At 35.4% G+C, this 16,718-nt stretch overlaps 1 protein-coding gene across 2 annotated transcripts in view; it reads left to right on the plus strand.

Moving 5' to 3' along the window:
* LOC149789891 (histone-lysine N-methyltransferase EZH2-like) overlaps positions 1–16,718 on the plus strand; it is a 104,376-nt gene that overhangs the window by 49,840 nt on the left and 37,818 nt on the right. For both annotated transcript variants that reach the window (XM_089971963.1, XM_089971964.1), the window contains 4 exons: positions 1,779–1,921; positions 5,601–5,701; positions 9,195–9,361; positions 14,408–14,521. In XM_089971963.1, the coding sequence (XP_089828089.1) occupies positions 1,779–1,921; positions 5,601–5,701; positions 9,195–9,361; positions 14,408–14,521 (525 nt within the window). The remainder of the gene's footprint in view (positions 1–1,778; positions 1,922–5,600; positions 5,702–9,194; positions 9,362–14,407; positions 14,522–16,718) is intronic.

The following is a 16,718-nucleotide window of genomic DNA, read 5'->3' on the forward strand; positions in this document are numbered from 1 at the left end:
AGTTCCATTGTTTAATGGATATGAGAAGAGTCCTATTACATCATTGATTGGAGAAAAGTCCTGTTTTTTCATAAATTGAGAAAAGTTCTGTTTCATGATATGGAGAATAGTTCTTTTGGTTCATTGATTGGAGAAAAGTACCGTTTATTGATTTGGAGAAGAATTCTTTTTGTTCATGGGTAGGAGAAGAGTCATGTTGTTTAATGGATAGGTGAAAAGTCCCATTTGTATCATGGGTTGGAGAAGAGTCCCATTGTTTCATGGATAGACAAATAGTCCTGGTATTTCATGGATAGGAGAAAAATCTCATTTGTTTCATCGATTGTAGAAGAGTCCTGTTGTTTTCACAAAAGAATCATTGTTGTGCCTTTAAATTTGTACTTTGCTATAACTGCAAATGCTACAAATGTTGAATAATGAATTTGCACTATATATGTACATAGAGATATAAAATACACACACACGGATATGCCCATATAACCTGCAGACCCACATATGACAAGATCAGGCATGGATGACAAAATGGGTTGTCTGTTTGCAGGATAAAATTGCAATGAAAATTATCCAATAAAACCTTGGTATATTGCTTGTTTTATTATTAGGAGAATCAGGTGAAATGTTTACTAAGTGAAAGAGAAACTTCATTTTATATATAAGACTCCACATGAAGAGGCAAGTTTCCAATTATATTGTAAACTTAGAATTCCCAAATAGGTACTGATAGGACTATTTCCCAAAATAGATACTAATAGGTACTAATAAGACTGCTGACTGATAAGCAGGAAGTTTGCTACTACTTCAAAGCAATCAATATTTTACTAATAAAACATTAATAGAGTTCCATTATTTTTTAATTAAAAATAAATGTCCATTTTTAAAAATAAGAAATCTTAATTTTGTTCTGAGGAAAATGTAATAAAGTATCTACCTTATCATGGAAAATGTAATAAAGTATCCATATTGACATGGAAAATGTAATAAAGTATTCACATTGACATGGAAAATGTAATAAAGTATTCACATTGACATGGAAAATGTAATAAAGTATTCACCTGACATGGAAAACGTAGTGATTTAATACACAATGTTTTCACTGTTACATATTGGAAGATCTTTCAACGATTTATTATCTTGAAAATGAAGATAATTTCAAACACCTTCATTAGAAGTGCTATTTATTGAAAATTATTCCCAGTACCATTACGGAATTAGTATTCATCCCTTTTCTCTTCCCTCTGTCAATGTCTGTCCCAGAATTAGTCTTTTGAGGTCCCTCAATAAATGGTACCTAATTTATGTTGCAATCTCTGTTCTTGGACCATGTTGTTTACAAGTTATCGATGTTACGATGTATATGATGGGAGCTAAGTACATCTCCAAGAGTACTGAGGTAAAAAAACAGCTCTGATCTGGGCAGGCTTCAAACTAGTGATACTTCATTTATTAGTCAGACACCAACTACTAAGCTACTATAGTTCCTAAACACTGATTTGGACCAAATGCAAGTTTAAGCAATGTAGTTTTTCCCCATTTTGATTAAATACTTTTTTAAAACAAAATTTTGGGTTTTCCATGGATTACAGTGTAAGTGATGTTGTGTATTAGCATGTTTTAAAACAACATAGGCAGTGTCATATTTTGTTACCCATCTCCGTGGATCCCCCATCCCACTTTTGTTATATGTATTCCTCTTTTCAGGTTATGTTTAATAGGGCATCCATGATGCATGAACACGTTTGTGGAATGTTTTTTTAAATAGATATTTTTGTCGATTTCAGATTTGGACTTCCCAGCATGCAAGAAGCCAACATTGCCAATTTGGAATGGGGCTGAGGAGTCTTTATTTCGAGTCCTTCGGGACATGCATCGTACCAACTACTGTGCCATTTCTAAATTGATTCGCACCAAGAACTGCAAACAAGTGTGTACCTTTCCAAATTCAATTTTTATTTTGTTGCCAATGCTGGGGTGCCATCCATTTGATTATACGTGTCCAAGGCCTGGTGTCCTTCATTCATTACCACAAGTTTATTATCTCTACTCCACCTAAACTACTTGAAGCATTGCAATGAAAGTTTACATGCAATTCAGGAAATAAGGACAGTGATGTTCCTAGGGAAATAAGGAAAGTGATGTTGCTAGGGAAATAAGGAAAGTGATGTTGCTAGGGCATCCAGAATGCCCACTATAGTCACTAGCTTCATCTACTGAATGGGTGGTCTGATCGGCATCAGGTTTTTGCTGAAGGTTTTCTTTGATGTCTGGTTGGTCATAAGTGAAAATGGTTGTCCAGTATGATCACCATGGCAGCCATCTTGAAAATGCTGCTGTCAATATTCCTGAATCGTCTTGTTTTCTTCACTAGGTCTAGTTGGTCCATAATAAAATGGGATATCAAATATGACTGACACAGCTTTTCGCATGAAAATTGTATTCTTGTTACTCCTCCTGTATAGATGGGCATATCAACAAGAGATTTTATAATAAAAGACTTTTTTTTTTTGTTGCTTTCATGTTGGTCTTAAATGAAAATGGACATCCATTGCTACTACCATGGTAGCCATCTGGAAAATCCTGGTATTGTTTACTCCATCCTATATCAGCATAGGATGTTCATTGGAAAACCATGGCTGGTCTTGAACAAAATTGGTGCCTACTGGAAATTTTTTAGGGCCAAAACAGCAGCCATCTTAAAAATCAGATGGTGCCACTAGAACATCAAGTGTGGCCTACACTGCAGCCATGTTGAAAATCTGAAGAGGCTTTGAATGAGTTTAAATTCCCTTTTAATGACATCATTTATAGGTGTTATGGATCATTTATAGGTGTTATGGTCTCTTATTTCTCATTCTTATACAGGTGTTATGGCCCTTTATTGCCTATTCTTTTATAGTGTTATGGGTCCCTTAATGCCCATTTCACTATAGGTGTTGTGACCCATTAATTGCCCATTTCTTCATTGGTTGTATGGCTGTTTATTGTCGATTTTTTCTTATGTGCTCTGTCCCCTTATTTGCCCATTCCTTTATTAGTGTTGCCTCATTTATTGCTGATTCCTCTATTGGTGATGTGGCCCCTTAACTGCCTATTCCATTATTAGTTTTACTTTTCATTCATTGCTCGACCAGTCCAGTGGCTTAGTGGTTAGAGTGTCTGCCTCAGATGCGGTAGATTGTGGGTTCAATCCCCGGCCAAGTCATAGCAAAGACTTATAAAAATGGTACTAATAGCTGTCTCACTTGGCACTCAGCATTAAGAGATTCGTGTTAGCACTGGTAGGCGTGGTGTCAGGATAAGGTGACTGTGTGGGATATCATGCTACATGTCTGCGGCATGATGCCTGAGTGCTAGACATCACTATAAACTGCCACACTGCAGACATCGTAGCGATATGACTGAAAAATTGTTAAAGCTTCATTAAAAATCCAAATCACATCACATCACATGCATTCATTGCTCATTACTTTGTAGGTGATGTTTGCATGACACTACCTTCAGTTAAATCAGCATTCAACTTTCTCACACATGTCATCCGTGTGAGGGTTAGTCTTTGTGGTGAAAAAAACTGCTAAATTCTGGGACCATTTTTCATCTGCCTAGCTGATGTTTTAATTGTTTATTTAAGTCATAATTATTCAGCAGCTTTTTAAATCTAGGTTGTAAGCTAGTGAATTGATTCTTAAATTTTCTGTTGCTATGATGTTCAGACAAATGGCTTTACAAGATTTCATAACTTGAATTTGCCACACTTCAGAAAATAAATTTAGGAAAATCTGACAGGTGAAATGATTTTAATTTCATGTTTAACATTTCATGCACATGTTTTGTTTTTAAAACCAAGCATTCATTCTGATGATGTAGTTTTACCAACAGAATCTTGTGATAATCATACTGGACTATTACATGTTGAATGCTGGTAATCATGCTGGGCTATTACATGTTGAATGCTGGTAATCATACTGGGCTATTACATATTGAATGCTGGTAATCATACTGGGCTATTACATATTGAATGCTGGTAATCGTAATGGGCTATTACATATTGAATGCTGGTAATCATACTGGGCTATTACATATTGAATGCTGGTAATCATACTGGGCTATTACATATTGAATGCTGGTAATCATACTGGGCAATTACATATTGAATGCTGGTAATCACACAGGGCTATTACATCTTGAATGCTGGTAATTATAATGGGCTATTACATATTGAATGCTGGTAATCATAATGGGCTATTACGTATTGAATGCAGGTAATCATAATGGGCTATCACATATTGAATGCTGGTAATTGGTAATCATAATGGGCTATTACATATTGAATGCTGGTAATCATAATGGGCTATTACATATTGAATGCTGGTAATCATAATGGGCTATTACATATTGAATGCTGGTAATCATAATGGACTATTAGATATTGAATGCTGGTAATCATAATGGGCTATTACATATTGAATGCTGGTAATCATAATGGGCTATTACATATTGAATGCTGGTAATCATACTGGGCTATTACATATTGAATGCTGGTAATCATACTGGGCTATTACATATTGAATGCTGGTAATCATAATGGGCTATCACATATTGAATGCTGGTAATCGTACTGGGCTGTTACATATTGAATGATTGAACAAGCTGATTCATGTTAATAAAAAATAATCGTTGATTCAGCTTTAAATATCACATGATTTTATTCTTCGTATATCAAGATACTCTTTTTTATTTATGAATTTGCCCAGTAGCTTAACTTTACTAAACTTTGATTTCTACTAAATGTTTATACTAATGAGGTGATCAGTGAGTTTAATTGCAAGCATTGCACTTTAACCTTGCAAAAGTTATGGTCCTTGGTTGCCCATTTAGTTTTTCTGCAACATAAACGTTGATATTTGACCAAATTTGACATGTAGGGTTTTTTTTTTATACGAGACACAAACCAAATTTCAAGTGTTCCATATCTTTTGGAAGAGTTATGTCCCCTTATGGCTCATTTTCCTAACTTTCTGCAACACAGTTTTACTAAGAATTGCTGACTTACGTCCAGGTTATATTTTGCCTTGATGAGACCTTGAATGAAATATGAAGAGAAATATAAATATTCCAGAACATCCTTTTAAGTTATTCATTTGGGTCAGTTTTCACTACTGTGGTGTTATATTTGTATTTTATGACCTTTTCATTACTGTTTTGGTGGCCTATTGGTTAGAGTGTCTGCCTCAGATACAGGAGGTAACAGGTTTGAACCCTGGCCAAGTCATACCAATGATTCTTAAAAATGATACTAACAGCTGCCTTGCTAGGCATGCAACATTACGAGGTTAGTGTTAGGACTGGTCAGCCAGGACTCAGGTTAATGTGACTGGGTATGACATGACGCCCCAGTGCTAGACATCATTATAAACTGCCACACTGCAGACATAGTAGCTATATAGCTCAAAGATTGTTAAAGCTATGTTAGGAATCCAAACATTTATGTACCCATCGTGTGCTGAAAAGTGGCATTAAACCCTACAACAACAACAACACATCTACATCTGTTGGCTTGAAATGGCTTAATTGGATGCTGATAAACAAATTATTTTGTTTTTCAGATTTATGAGTTTGCAGTTAAAGAAGAGGCTCATTTGCCTGACACAAATGACGATCGTGTGCAGACTCCTCCTAGAAAGATACAAAAGAAGAAAAAACAAAAGTAAGTTGGCAAACACAGTGTCCCAGATCAAGGTTATTGGTTAAAATATATCAGCTCTAACTTTTCTAAAGATTTTCCATTACTTATTTGTTACAGCATTTGCCTCATAATCCAGGACTTGCAGACTCGATACCCACCCAGGCCAGTCAGGTTTAGCTGACTCATTGTGTCGTTGCAAATGGCACTTGGCTTCCAAGAACCAGTAGTATACATGCTTAAAATGCCAATAAAAACCAACAAGATAAAACAACTAACCAACCATCATTTTTAAGCATGGAAATTCATTCATCATTTGTTATCAGCAGTACTTGATGGTGTATTTGTTGTGTTGTTGGTATTGATGGTGATTGTAATATTGCTTCTCTTGCTGCTGACGTACCTGAATTTGTCAGCAGTAGAAATCAAAAGTTCCAGGGAAACAAAGGTTCAGAATGAGCTGTTGTAAGGAAATCAAAACTTTATCACCCAAACATATTCATCCTTGTTCAATTTCTATCAACCATTTTATGTGGCATAATAACTGTAGAATTTCTGTCAGTCATTTTGTATGGCATAATAACTGTAGAATTTCTGTCAGTCATTTTGTATGGCATGATAACTGTAGAATTTCTGTCAGTCATTTTGTGTGGCATGATAACTGTAGAATTTCTGTCAGTCATTTTGTGTGGCATGATAACTGTAGAATTTCTGTCAGTCATTTTGTGTGGCATGATAACTTCGTTTCTGTTGAGTCTTCCTCTGTAAGCTAGATACAGGAATCAAACTGGCATCTGTCCACACTAGTTTCATGGCAATGCTGAAGTTTTGGCTTTACTTTAATATGTCTGTTCAAGATAAAAATAGTTGGCTTCATATGAAAAGGTGACATCTGATTGAAAACATATAGACACCATTTTAACAAAATATGTTATTGATTTATATGAGAATTCATATTGGGATTAGTTGATTTATTTGAGAATACAGATTGGGATCAGTTTACCGTATTTACCGTATATGTTGGGACACCATATTTGTTGGGACACCATAAATTAATTTTAAAAGTAATTTTTTTTTGCAGTGTATGTTCTGGGACACATTATTTTTTTTGAGTCATAAGTTGTGGGACACCTTTTAAATCATTCGAAAATTGCATGTAGGAAATTGCACTCCAACTGAAATTTTATTTAAAAACTATAAAACTTGAGATAATACTCCTTAATCCACAGCAGCATATCATCAACACAACCCTTCTCCTGCACATGTACCATCTATTCTTTTGGTACATGAATATATTTTTAGCTTTCTCATACTGTAAAAAAATGTTACAGGCAACACACCACCTGAAGCGGAAACTGCAATGACCAAAGTTTTTTCAAATCTGCACTAGTCTTGCTAATTCTCACACTTTTGACACCAATCTTATCGTCAGTCCATCCAGGAATGCGATCAAAGTACACTAGAGTTTCATCCATGTTAATGATCATATTGTCGGTGAAATGATCTGTTTCTCTTCTGGCCTTCACGAATTCATCAGGTGATTTTATTTTTTCCAAATCTTCTGGATGATGCTGGGTCATTGATTTTCGCGCATGAAGCACTATGTTATAAACTTTAAAAACTGTTCTATTGTTTCACTTTATTTTGAAAAATTTCATGAATATTGGTGAAAAGAAATCAAAGTTAGCTTCCATATCTTGGCTGTCTTTATATATTCGAAGCTAAAATATTAAAAAAATCGACACACTTAAAAGAATCCAAGTCGGCTTCTGAGGTCAGCTTGCTTTGCAATAAAATAACCTTTGTATTGATATCCTTTAAAAAAATTCGGCTTCTGAGTCCAAAGTTGGCTTCCGACATCAGCTTGCTTTGTAATAAAAATAACCTTTGTCTTTGATGTCCTGTTGGTAAGTTCAAAGAAGAAGTTTACTGTTGGCTGCCAGTTGTGTTTATTTACCACCAGGGCTTCTCTGTGTTTGGCATTTGTAGTAATAATTATTACAAAGGTGCACTGATGTCTGCGGATAAATAGTAATGATACTATTGTAACCCAAGCCGGCGAAAAGATTGTCACTTGCACTCAAGTGAATGTGTTTTCAAATAATGATTTTTATTTGCGAGTTACTGTCATACAGTAGACCTGGATATAAATTATTCTTGGCTATTTTGAACCTAACACCATGCCATGCATGAATGGCATTTGTCTTCAATGTATCTGTTGATTATTTCCCTCTCATTTGCGAAATAATTTGCTTCTCTTCTGGCCTTCACGAATTCATCACATGATTTTATTTTCTCCAAATATTCTGGATGATGCTAGGTCATCGACATCTGTGCACAAAGCACTATATTGTATAACTTCAAAATTTGTTCCATTGTTTCAATTTATTTTCAAAATTCCCGTGAATACAGTTGAAAAGGAACCCAAGTTTGCTTCTGTATCTCGGCTGTCTTTGTATATTCAAAAAAAATAATCGACTCACTTCACAGAATCCAGTCAGCTCCGATGTCGGTTTGCTTTTCAGTAAAATAATTTTTATTGATATCCTTTACCAAAAAAAAGTAACCAAAGTCGGCTTCTGAGATCGGCTTGCTTTTTAATAAAAATCACCTTTTGTCTTTGATGTCCTGTCGGTAGGTTCAAAGAAGGAGTTAACTGCTTGCTGCCAGTCGTGTTTATTCACCTTCATGGCTTCTATGTGTTTGGCATCTGTGGTTACAATTAATTCAAAGGATCATTGACGTCTGCGGGTAAATAGTAAGGATAATTTTGTAACCCAAGCTGGTGAAAAGATTGTCAATTACACTTAAGTGAATGTGATTTCAAATGATCATTTAAAAAATTTGTGATATACTGTCATACATTAGACCTGGATGTAATTCAGTCTTGATTAGTTTGCACCCAGCACTGTGTCATGGCGTGAATGGCGTCTTCAAGATATCGGTTGACTATTTCCCTCTTGTTTGCAATTTTGTTGACTCCAGTTTTCAGTCGGATAACATGTTCAAACCTTGGAGCACAACCACACACAATTGTTTCTTAATGTTCTTGTGAACAACGTGGTGTGTGGTATCGGACATAATTGATACATGCTACAGTATGGAATCCTACGCTTACGGATTTCGTGGAAATATTTTATTCTTTAATGCTCATGTTGAAAAAAGGAATTAATGATAATAACACAAGGTTAGTTTCTTTCTTTTTATTATCAATTTAATGTGTTATTTATCTATTTTACTGCAGCGTGCATTGGGAGGGGGGCAAGCACAAATGCAATACAATTTTAGAGATGTCCAATCATTTATCTGTAGATATGTACATAGGGGGTAGAGCACAGAGATGTCCCATCATTCAACAGTACATAGGGGATAGAGATGCCCCATCATGCACCTGTACATATGTACATAGGGGATAGAACATGGAGCTTGTAATATCATTCATCTGTACATAAACTGAGTCATGCATCTGTCCAGTTATGTCTCATATTTTTATACTTAAGATATTGGTCTTGTGCAGGTTTTGGTCTCTACATTGTAAGAAAATCAACCTGAAGAAGGACAGTTTGTCAAAGACCGTTTACAACTACCAGCCATGTGATCATCCTGGACAGCGTTGTGACGAGTCCTGCCCCTGCATCTTGGCCCAGAACTTCTGTGAAAAATTCTGTCAGTGTAGCAGTGATTGTAAGTTTTTTGTTTTGTTTTGCATTGTAGATCCCTTGATAAGCAGTTGTATAGAAGGGCCTTTGACAAGCAGTTGTATAGGGGATTCATTCAAAGCAAATAAAACAGTTTTGATTTTGAGTATTTATTGTATTTATAAAAGAAATATGCAGTTCCAAACGAGGGAGCAAAATACACATTTTATTAAAATCTTGTCTCTTTGTTTTAGTAAAAACCAGTTGGTGGTGAGTTTTACAATAGTCTTGTTTGTGATATTCACTGTGTTGAATGCTAGGGATGACTGCTTTTGTAAAATCAGTATTTACTGTGCAGCTGAAAGTCATGTGATCATTACGATATGTCATTAGCATGATGTCCATTATTAAATTGTTGTTGTAGGGTTTAACACCATTTTTCAGTAGACGATAGGCTATGCATGGCGGCCAGTATTATTGGTGGAGGAAAAACCTGGGAAAACCCTGGAAAGAACCACCAACCCATGACAAGCTACTGGCAAGCTTTCTCATATAACCACATTAGCTGAACTAGAGAATCGAACCCACGCAGACAGAGGTGAGATGGCAGTGATCCATAACGGAGAGCACTTTAGACCACTCGGCCACTCGGGGCCCCCTTCCATTATTAAATCATAAGTAAGATCAATTTGATTGCAGTAATACTTCTGAAATAAAATTATAAAGTCAACAAAACTATGATGTCAATGGAAATCATTGCTGTAAATCACTTGTCCAGGCTTTCTGTTGTAGAAAACGTCATGGTGTCACTAATTTGTCTTGTTGAGAATTTCACTTACTGACACCTTTCTTGGTGGATTATCATACAGTGATATGGATTGTAAGGTGGCTGATACTGGATTATCATAGTGATGTGGCTTGTAAGGTGGCTGATACTGGATTATCATACAGTGATGTGGCTTGTAAGGTGGCTGATATTGGATTATCATACAGTGATGTGGCTTGTAATGTAGCTGATACTGGATTATCATACAGTGATATGGCTTGTAAGGTGGCCGATACTGGATTATCATACATTGATATGGCTTGTAATGTAGCTGATACTGGATTATCATACAGTGATATGGCTTGTAAGGTGGCTGATACTGGAAATCATACAGTGATATGGCTTGTAAGGTGGCTGATACTGGATTATCATACAGAAGGATTTTCAGCTGGATATTGAGTGGCAGCTTAAGACTAATTGATTTTCAAATACACTTCATCGGATGTGGTAGGTCATGGGTTCAATCCTTGGCCGAGTCGTACCAGAGACTTTAAAGAATGGTACTAACAGCTGCCTAGCTAGGTTTTCAGCATTAAGAGGATAGTGTTAGGACTGGTCAGCCTGGTGTCAGGATAATGTGACTTGGTGGGACATCATGCTACATGTCTGCAGCATGATGCGTCAGTGCTAGACATTACTATAAACTGTCACACTGCAGACATCATAGTGATATGACTGAAAAATTGTTAAAGCTACGTAAAAATTCAGATCATACACACACACACACTGCATTTAGTTTGCATTCATTGTTTTTTGTAAGTGTTAATTTTGGTTTCCATTTTTTATTGTAAATTTATTCATTTTTCAGTCTGTGTGAACATGCACATGCATAAGAAACAAATTTTAACATTCAGTTATTATTGACACCTGAGTCAACCCTTATTCACTAGTGATTTAACCAACAGGTAATTACTTTGTAACTGATTTTGATGTCTCAGTGTAATATTGACACCTGGGTCAACCCCAAGTGATTTAGCTCCTGAGTCATTACGGTTCATTGAAAGTCGTTGATTTTTCACCCGTGTCATTAAAAGCCCTTGAACTTGAGAAACCATGCCAAAAAAAAAATATGATGGAGGAATTGGAGATTAACTGTTAGAATCCACAAGAACTAATCAGACACTGCATAAGGGGTGCTCACCAGTTATTTTGTACTTTTCAGAGAGTGACGTATGTAAGGTAAAGTTATTTGCATTTGTAACATGCACAATAGAGATAATGTTGGCATACCTCTATGCTACTTTTATGTAATGTGGCTGACATTTCTTTGGATACTGTACTTGTGGAAATTGTACATGATCTAAGCACACGGTATAACAAAATGGATGCTCACATGTGCTTGACAAATTAACCAGAATTAATCAAAAGTACACTAACTTTAGCAGTTATTAAAATAGGGAAAACAAATTTTGCTGAAGTAGACAATAGCAGCTACTGAAAATGCAATGAACCAATTACAAAATATCTGAAAAGTAAAAAAAGTTATGGGCTCTCTTTTCTACAATTTAACACTGAAGTCCAGGAAGTGAAAATGACCATGCGCTGGCAGTTTTTTTATATGAGCACATCTTAAGTGAGCCCAAGCTGTATATTCTAGAACCTAAATTACACCCATCAGTCATATATCAAAATAAAGGAAATTAAAAGTTCTTTTAACAATGCCTAAGATATACAAAGTCTTTATTATATAGCCAGTATACCCAGTGAAGAAATCCTGGGAAATTCTTTTTCCTTAAATTTCTTACCCTATGCAAAATATGAAACTGTAGAGCGCCACCATAGCAGCCTTTCACAAGATGTCACTGACAAATGTGATTTCTTTTACTTCACTACATTTTTCTGCCAAACAAGGATGGTTTATTTGCAAAAGTTGTTCCTTGTAACCTGATATTCACACCAGGTGATATTAAAACCTGGGCTACCCTTATCGCCTGGTGATTTACCTCACCAGTCATCACATGGAAACTCATGATGCATCAGTTTAAAAACTTATATGATGAAAAAAGTATTGCTTGGAATTCCAATTCCACAGCAGCTTTCTTGAAAATCTTGATATCACAACCATTCCAGAATGGCCATTCATATTGTAATACCTAACTCAGCAAACCAAAATACTTGGCACAATTAAGAACTACATTCCTTTTCAAATAATAATGCTAATATCGATAACGTAAAAACATGAAACAAAATCTGAAAAACTTGAGGCAGTTCACTATGTTGTGATACCTTAACGGTATTGTGAATGGAGTTTTGCATGCACAAACATTGTCCGATTAAGGTGTGAAGATCATTGGATGTTAAATGTTGAGATGCGAGATGATGTTTGATCTACGAGACTGGCATATTTGATCATGTCATTTTTATCTGTCACTGAAAACATCTACCACGTTGTGAATTATTTCTTTCATTCCTGAATGTAAGCCATACACCCACCATTGTTTAGATCGCCATCTGTGTCTCTTATAAATGTGTACTCTGTGTTTGATACTAAATTTGAGTATAAAACCTTGCTCTGGTCCTCGTAATGCTGTTGTCATGAATATTAATGAATTAGTCAAGGAGTTCATTTAAAAACATCAACAGTTCTTCAAGCCCTGGGACATCATCAAGTGGAAAGCCGAGTGGTCTAAAGCGCTCACCATTCTGGATCACTGCCATCCCACCTCTGCATGGGTTCAAGTCTTGTGTTCGGCTAATGTGGGTACATGAGAAAGACTGATGGTAGTTTCTTGTGGGTCGGTGGTTCTTCCCTGGATTTTCCAGGGTTCTTCTTCCACCAGTTATACTGGCCGCCATGTATAGCCTATCTTGTGCTGAAAAATGGCGTTAAACCCTACAACAACAACTACAAGATATCTTGTGATGTCTGGTTGGTGTAGAATTAAAAGAATGCCAGTCAGACTCCAGTGGGTGCATCAATCTAGCAATCCTAAAACTCTCCTTGACGGAGAGTATTATCTATATTGGGTTTTCACCAGGAGACTTCTCATGATGTCTGGATTGATATTAAATACCAAAATTGTCAACCTTTCTAACTTTGCTTTCATTATTCTTATTTTAACGGTGAAGTGTCAAAGTTTAAATGTGATCATATATCCTTTTAATTTCCTTTAGGCATAGGTTTTGGTTTCTATATAAAACAAATAAAGGTGGTGAACATAATGAAAGTGACACAGGAGTGAATGGATAAGGTCATTTTTAAGAGAGACAGACAGACAGAGAGACTGAGGGAGGGAGAGAGAGAGACTTTAGCTGATTAACTTCATCAGTCATAACCATCAAAGTCAATAATATTTTGCCAAAAGTGCATTCTGTGATTGGTTGAAATTATGGGATGGCTGAGAAAAGATGGCTGAAACACAGTAAATGTAAATATTTTGTCAGTTCATAAATTTATTGGCTAGCAGTTTTCATGGAGATTTTATTTCTTATTATCGTTATCTTTTTATATTGATGTTAAAAAAAATTCTGTATTGGCCTCTTCGATATTTAGCTGCTCTCGTCCAGGTATTCTTTATGTTTTGAAGAATGCCTCAAAATGCAACCAGAAACGGATTTTTTTAAAAAAAATTCCTTAAACAAATGGTAACCAACATTTTAACCTCAATTATGTTTTAAAAAAACATAATGGCATTTTGTGTTAGTGTAAAGTGACACCACCCTAAAATCATATGGCAATGAAAATGGCAGATGGTAAAAGTTACGCATTATACCTTCATCTTTCTGCTTGTTAGTGATGTCCTGTGCATTAGATGATTAAAAAATATCTTGTGTAAAAAATAACGTGTTCTTGAATGCGCTGTCAGTTTTTGAGGACTTAATACAAAGCAAAATTTGAGGTTTTGATTGAGCAGATCCTGTTTAGGAATAAAATTAATTACACACTGATTATCTCATATGTACATATGTTGCAGTTTATATATAATACATATGGCATAACCATAACAAATCCTCTTACAAATGCTTAATTGCTAATTTGGTGGCCAAAATCAGCCATTATCAGACCTTGTCCTTTGCAGGTTTTATGTTACAGACATATGTAATAGATATTAATGCACAATTAAATCGCTGATATATGTATTTTGTAGAACTTAAAGCAGTATAAACTGAACATTACCTCAATGCACACTGTAGTCAGATGGATTTTTCCTGCCCTTATATATGCTAGTGGTTGGTTTGCCCATCACTGAAAAGTTTTTCATGCATTTTAGGGTTATGATATTTGCCTGAATTATACAAGTAAAAGTGTTTTTTTCTTTCCGATAGGTCAGAATCGTTTTCCAGGCTGCCGCTGTAAAGCACAGTGTAACACCAAGCAGTGTCCATGTTTTCTGGCTGTCAGAGAATGTGATCCTGACCTCTGCCAAGCTTGTGGTGCAGGTATTTCTTTTTTAATGCATATCTGTGTGTAAGTCTATAAGTCAGGGAATGTATTGGCTGTAAAGCAGGTGTACATTTGTGAGTGTGTGTGTGTGTGTGTGTACTATGGCAGACCTGTCATCATATGATTGCTTACGATTTTGCCATACGTGTTACTAAAATGAAATACAGACTTACAGAATAAAAGCAAATACTATGGAAATAAGATTATTGCAGTAAAATCAGTATAATTGGTTTGTCCTTGATTGATTTGAATCGAGGTTCCATGTTAGATTTTAGCGGAGTTAATCAGGGAACCAGACTAACATTACAATAGTACCTCAGATGCTTTAAACTGCACACATTTTTTCATGCAGAGCATCTACATGATCAATCTGTTGACTATAGAAATTTTAGAAAATGGTGTCCAACAGGCGATATATGTTGAAAGGCAAAATAAGCCCCTTAAGGTTTTAATAATCAGTATGGAAGAATATAAAGGAATATTCAGAAAGCAGGATGGGACACAATTTCATTTACTGGACATCACATGTTGAATTGAGTATGGTGGGAGATATGATTGCTGTTGTCATGTGAAGAAGAAAAAAATGTAAGAATTCTGTCAAGTTGAGATAGGGCAACAAGCCATTGAGCTGCATAGAGTTTGGAACTGAAGTTTGTGCAACTGTACTTGAGGTAAATATGGTCTACATGTACTTTACAAACTTTTCAGTTAAACATAATGTTGCTGCATCAGTTTTGTATCCAGAATATTTTAAATTACATGTTTTCACGCTTTACAATAGCAGCACATGATACCTTTTTACAAATTACTGAAGACTGGTCAAAGATATGGAGAAAAAATACCCAGCTGCCTTTTTTTAGATGGTCTTGTTAGGTTTGGCAGGTATGTCATGGGTTTTGAGGAATTGGCTGATCCAGTCTTGTAGCACAATTTGTTTAAAATTGCCACAAATGCTAATGAATATTTGTTTTATTTAAGTGGGCAACAATCTCCTGTATAAATCCAATTTAAAAAATGAGTTCCTCTGATCCCGTTGAAAGTTAGTGTTGTTTGCAGTTAGTGCCTTGTAGTGTTGTTCCGATTATCGATTATAATCGATCATCATTTGGTTGAGCGAACCAATAAGATAATCGATTGTGAAACTCCATAATCGATTATGTGTAAAGGGAAACTACTTTTTAGTTGTATGCAAAGCACAAAGGTTAGTAAAACTCCCAGCCACTAAAGTTGACCTGAAATTTATTAATTCCCTTCATAACTACAAATATAAAACCATATGATATTTCATAGGTGCAGAATTTCATAATTAAGAACATATAGCCATTATTACATGATCAAGTTGTTAAATAGTTGAGTTAATAAATTTAAACACATTTTGATGATTTGTTTCAGTTTTAAATGCAACATTATTTTTAGTATTTGTAAACAATGACAGACAAGAAAACCATGTCCTTCTACACTTAAAATTATAGACACATCACATATGAATGAAAGGATTTGGGGGGATTGTAGCAATATTTCAGTTACATATGACGTGTCAGCCATAAAATGTTGCGTTCATTTAACAAATATGTAAAACAAAAATAACACACAACACAATAGACAAAAATGTAATATTATCAGGTTAAAGTATACATGTCATTAAAAGAGATTACTCCTGTACATTTACTAACATCTTGAACTATTGATCATAGATATAACTGTATAACAAATACAAATTAAAATTTGCTCTTGGTAACCGATTATAATCGATTATCAGTTGGTTAAGTGGGACCAATTATCGATCATGAATTTCTGACCAATTCCCATCACTAGTGCCTTGCCATAAAAGCTTTTGCGCAACTTTATTGTCTCTTATTATAATGTGACCAAACTTAACTGAAAATATCATTACCAGAAGACCTGTCAAACTTATTGATTCCGATCAGCCATCACTGTCAATGAAGTCATGGTCACTGTCAAGTCACTGTCAGTAAAATCAGCCATCAGGTCACTGTCAGTGAAATTAATCAAAGTAGTTAAAATAGCTTCTTCAAAACTACTAAATAGATTTGGACCAAATTTGACAGAAAGCGTCAGGGTATGAACCTTTCACATTTACATAAATAATGCCAATCTGCTACCAAATATGGCTGCTACAATTGTTCCGTTTGATATGGCCACCCGTTCGGCACTGGGATATTGGCTGTATAA

Source organism: Sinohyriopsis cumingii, chromosome 10 (genome assembly GCF_028554795.1).
Source record: "Sinohyriopsis cumingii isolate HCF-2022 chromosome 10, ASM2855479v2, whole genome shotgun sequence".
NCBI lineage: Eukaryota > Metazoa > Mollusca > Bivalvia > Unionida > Unionidae > Sinohyriopsis > Sinohyriopsis cumingii.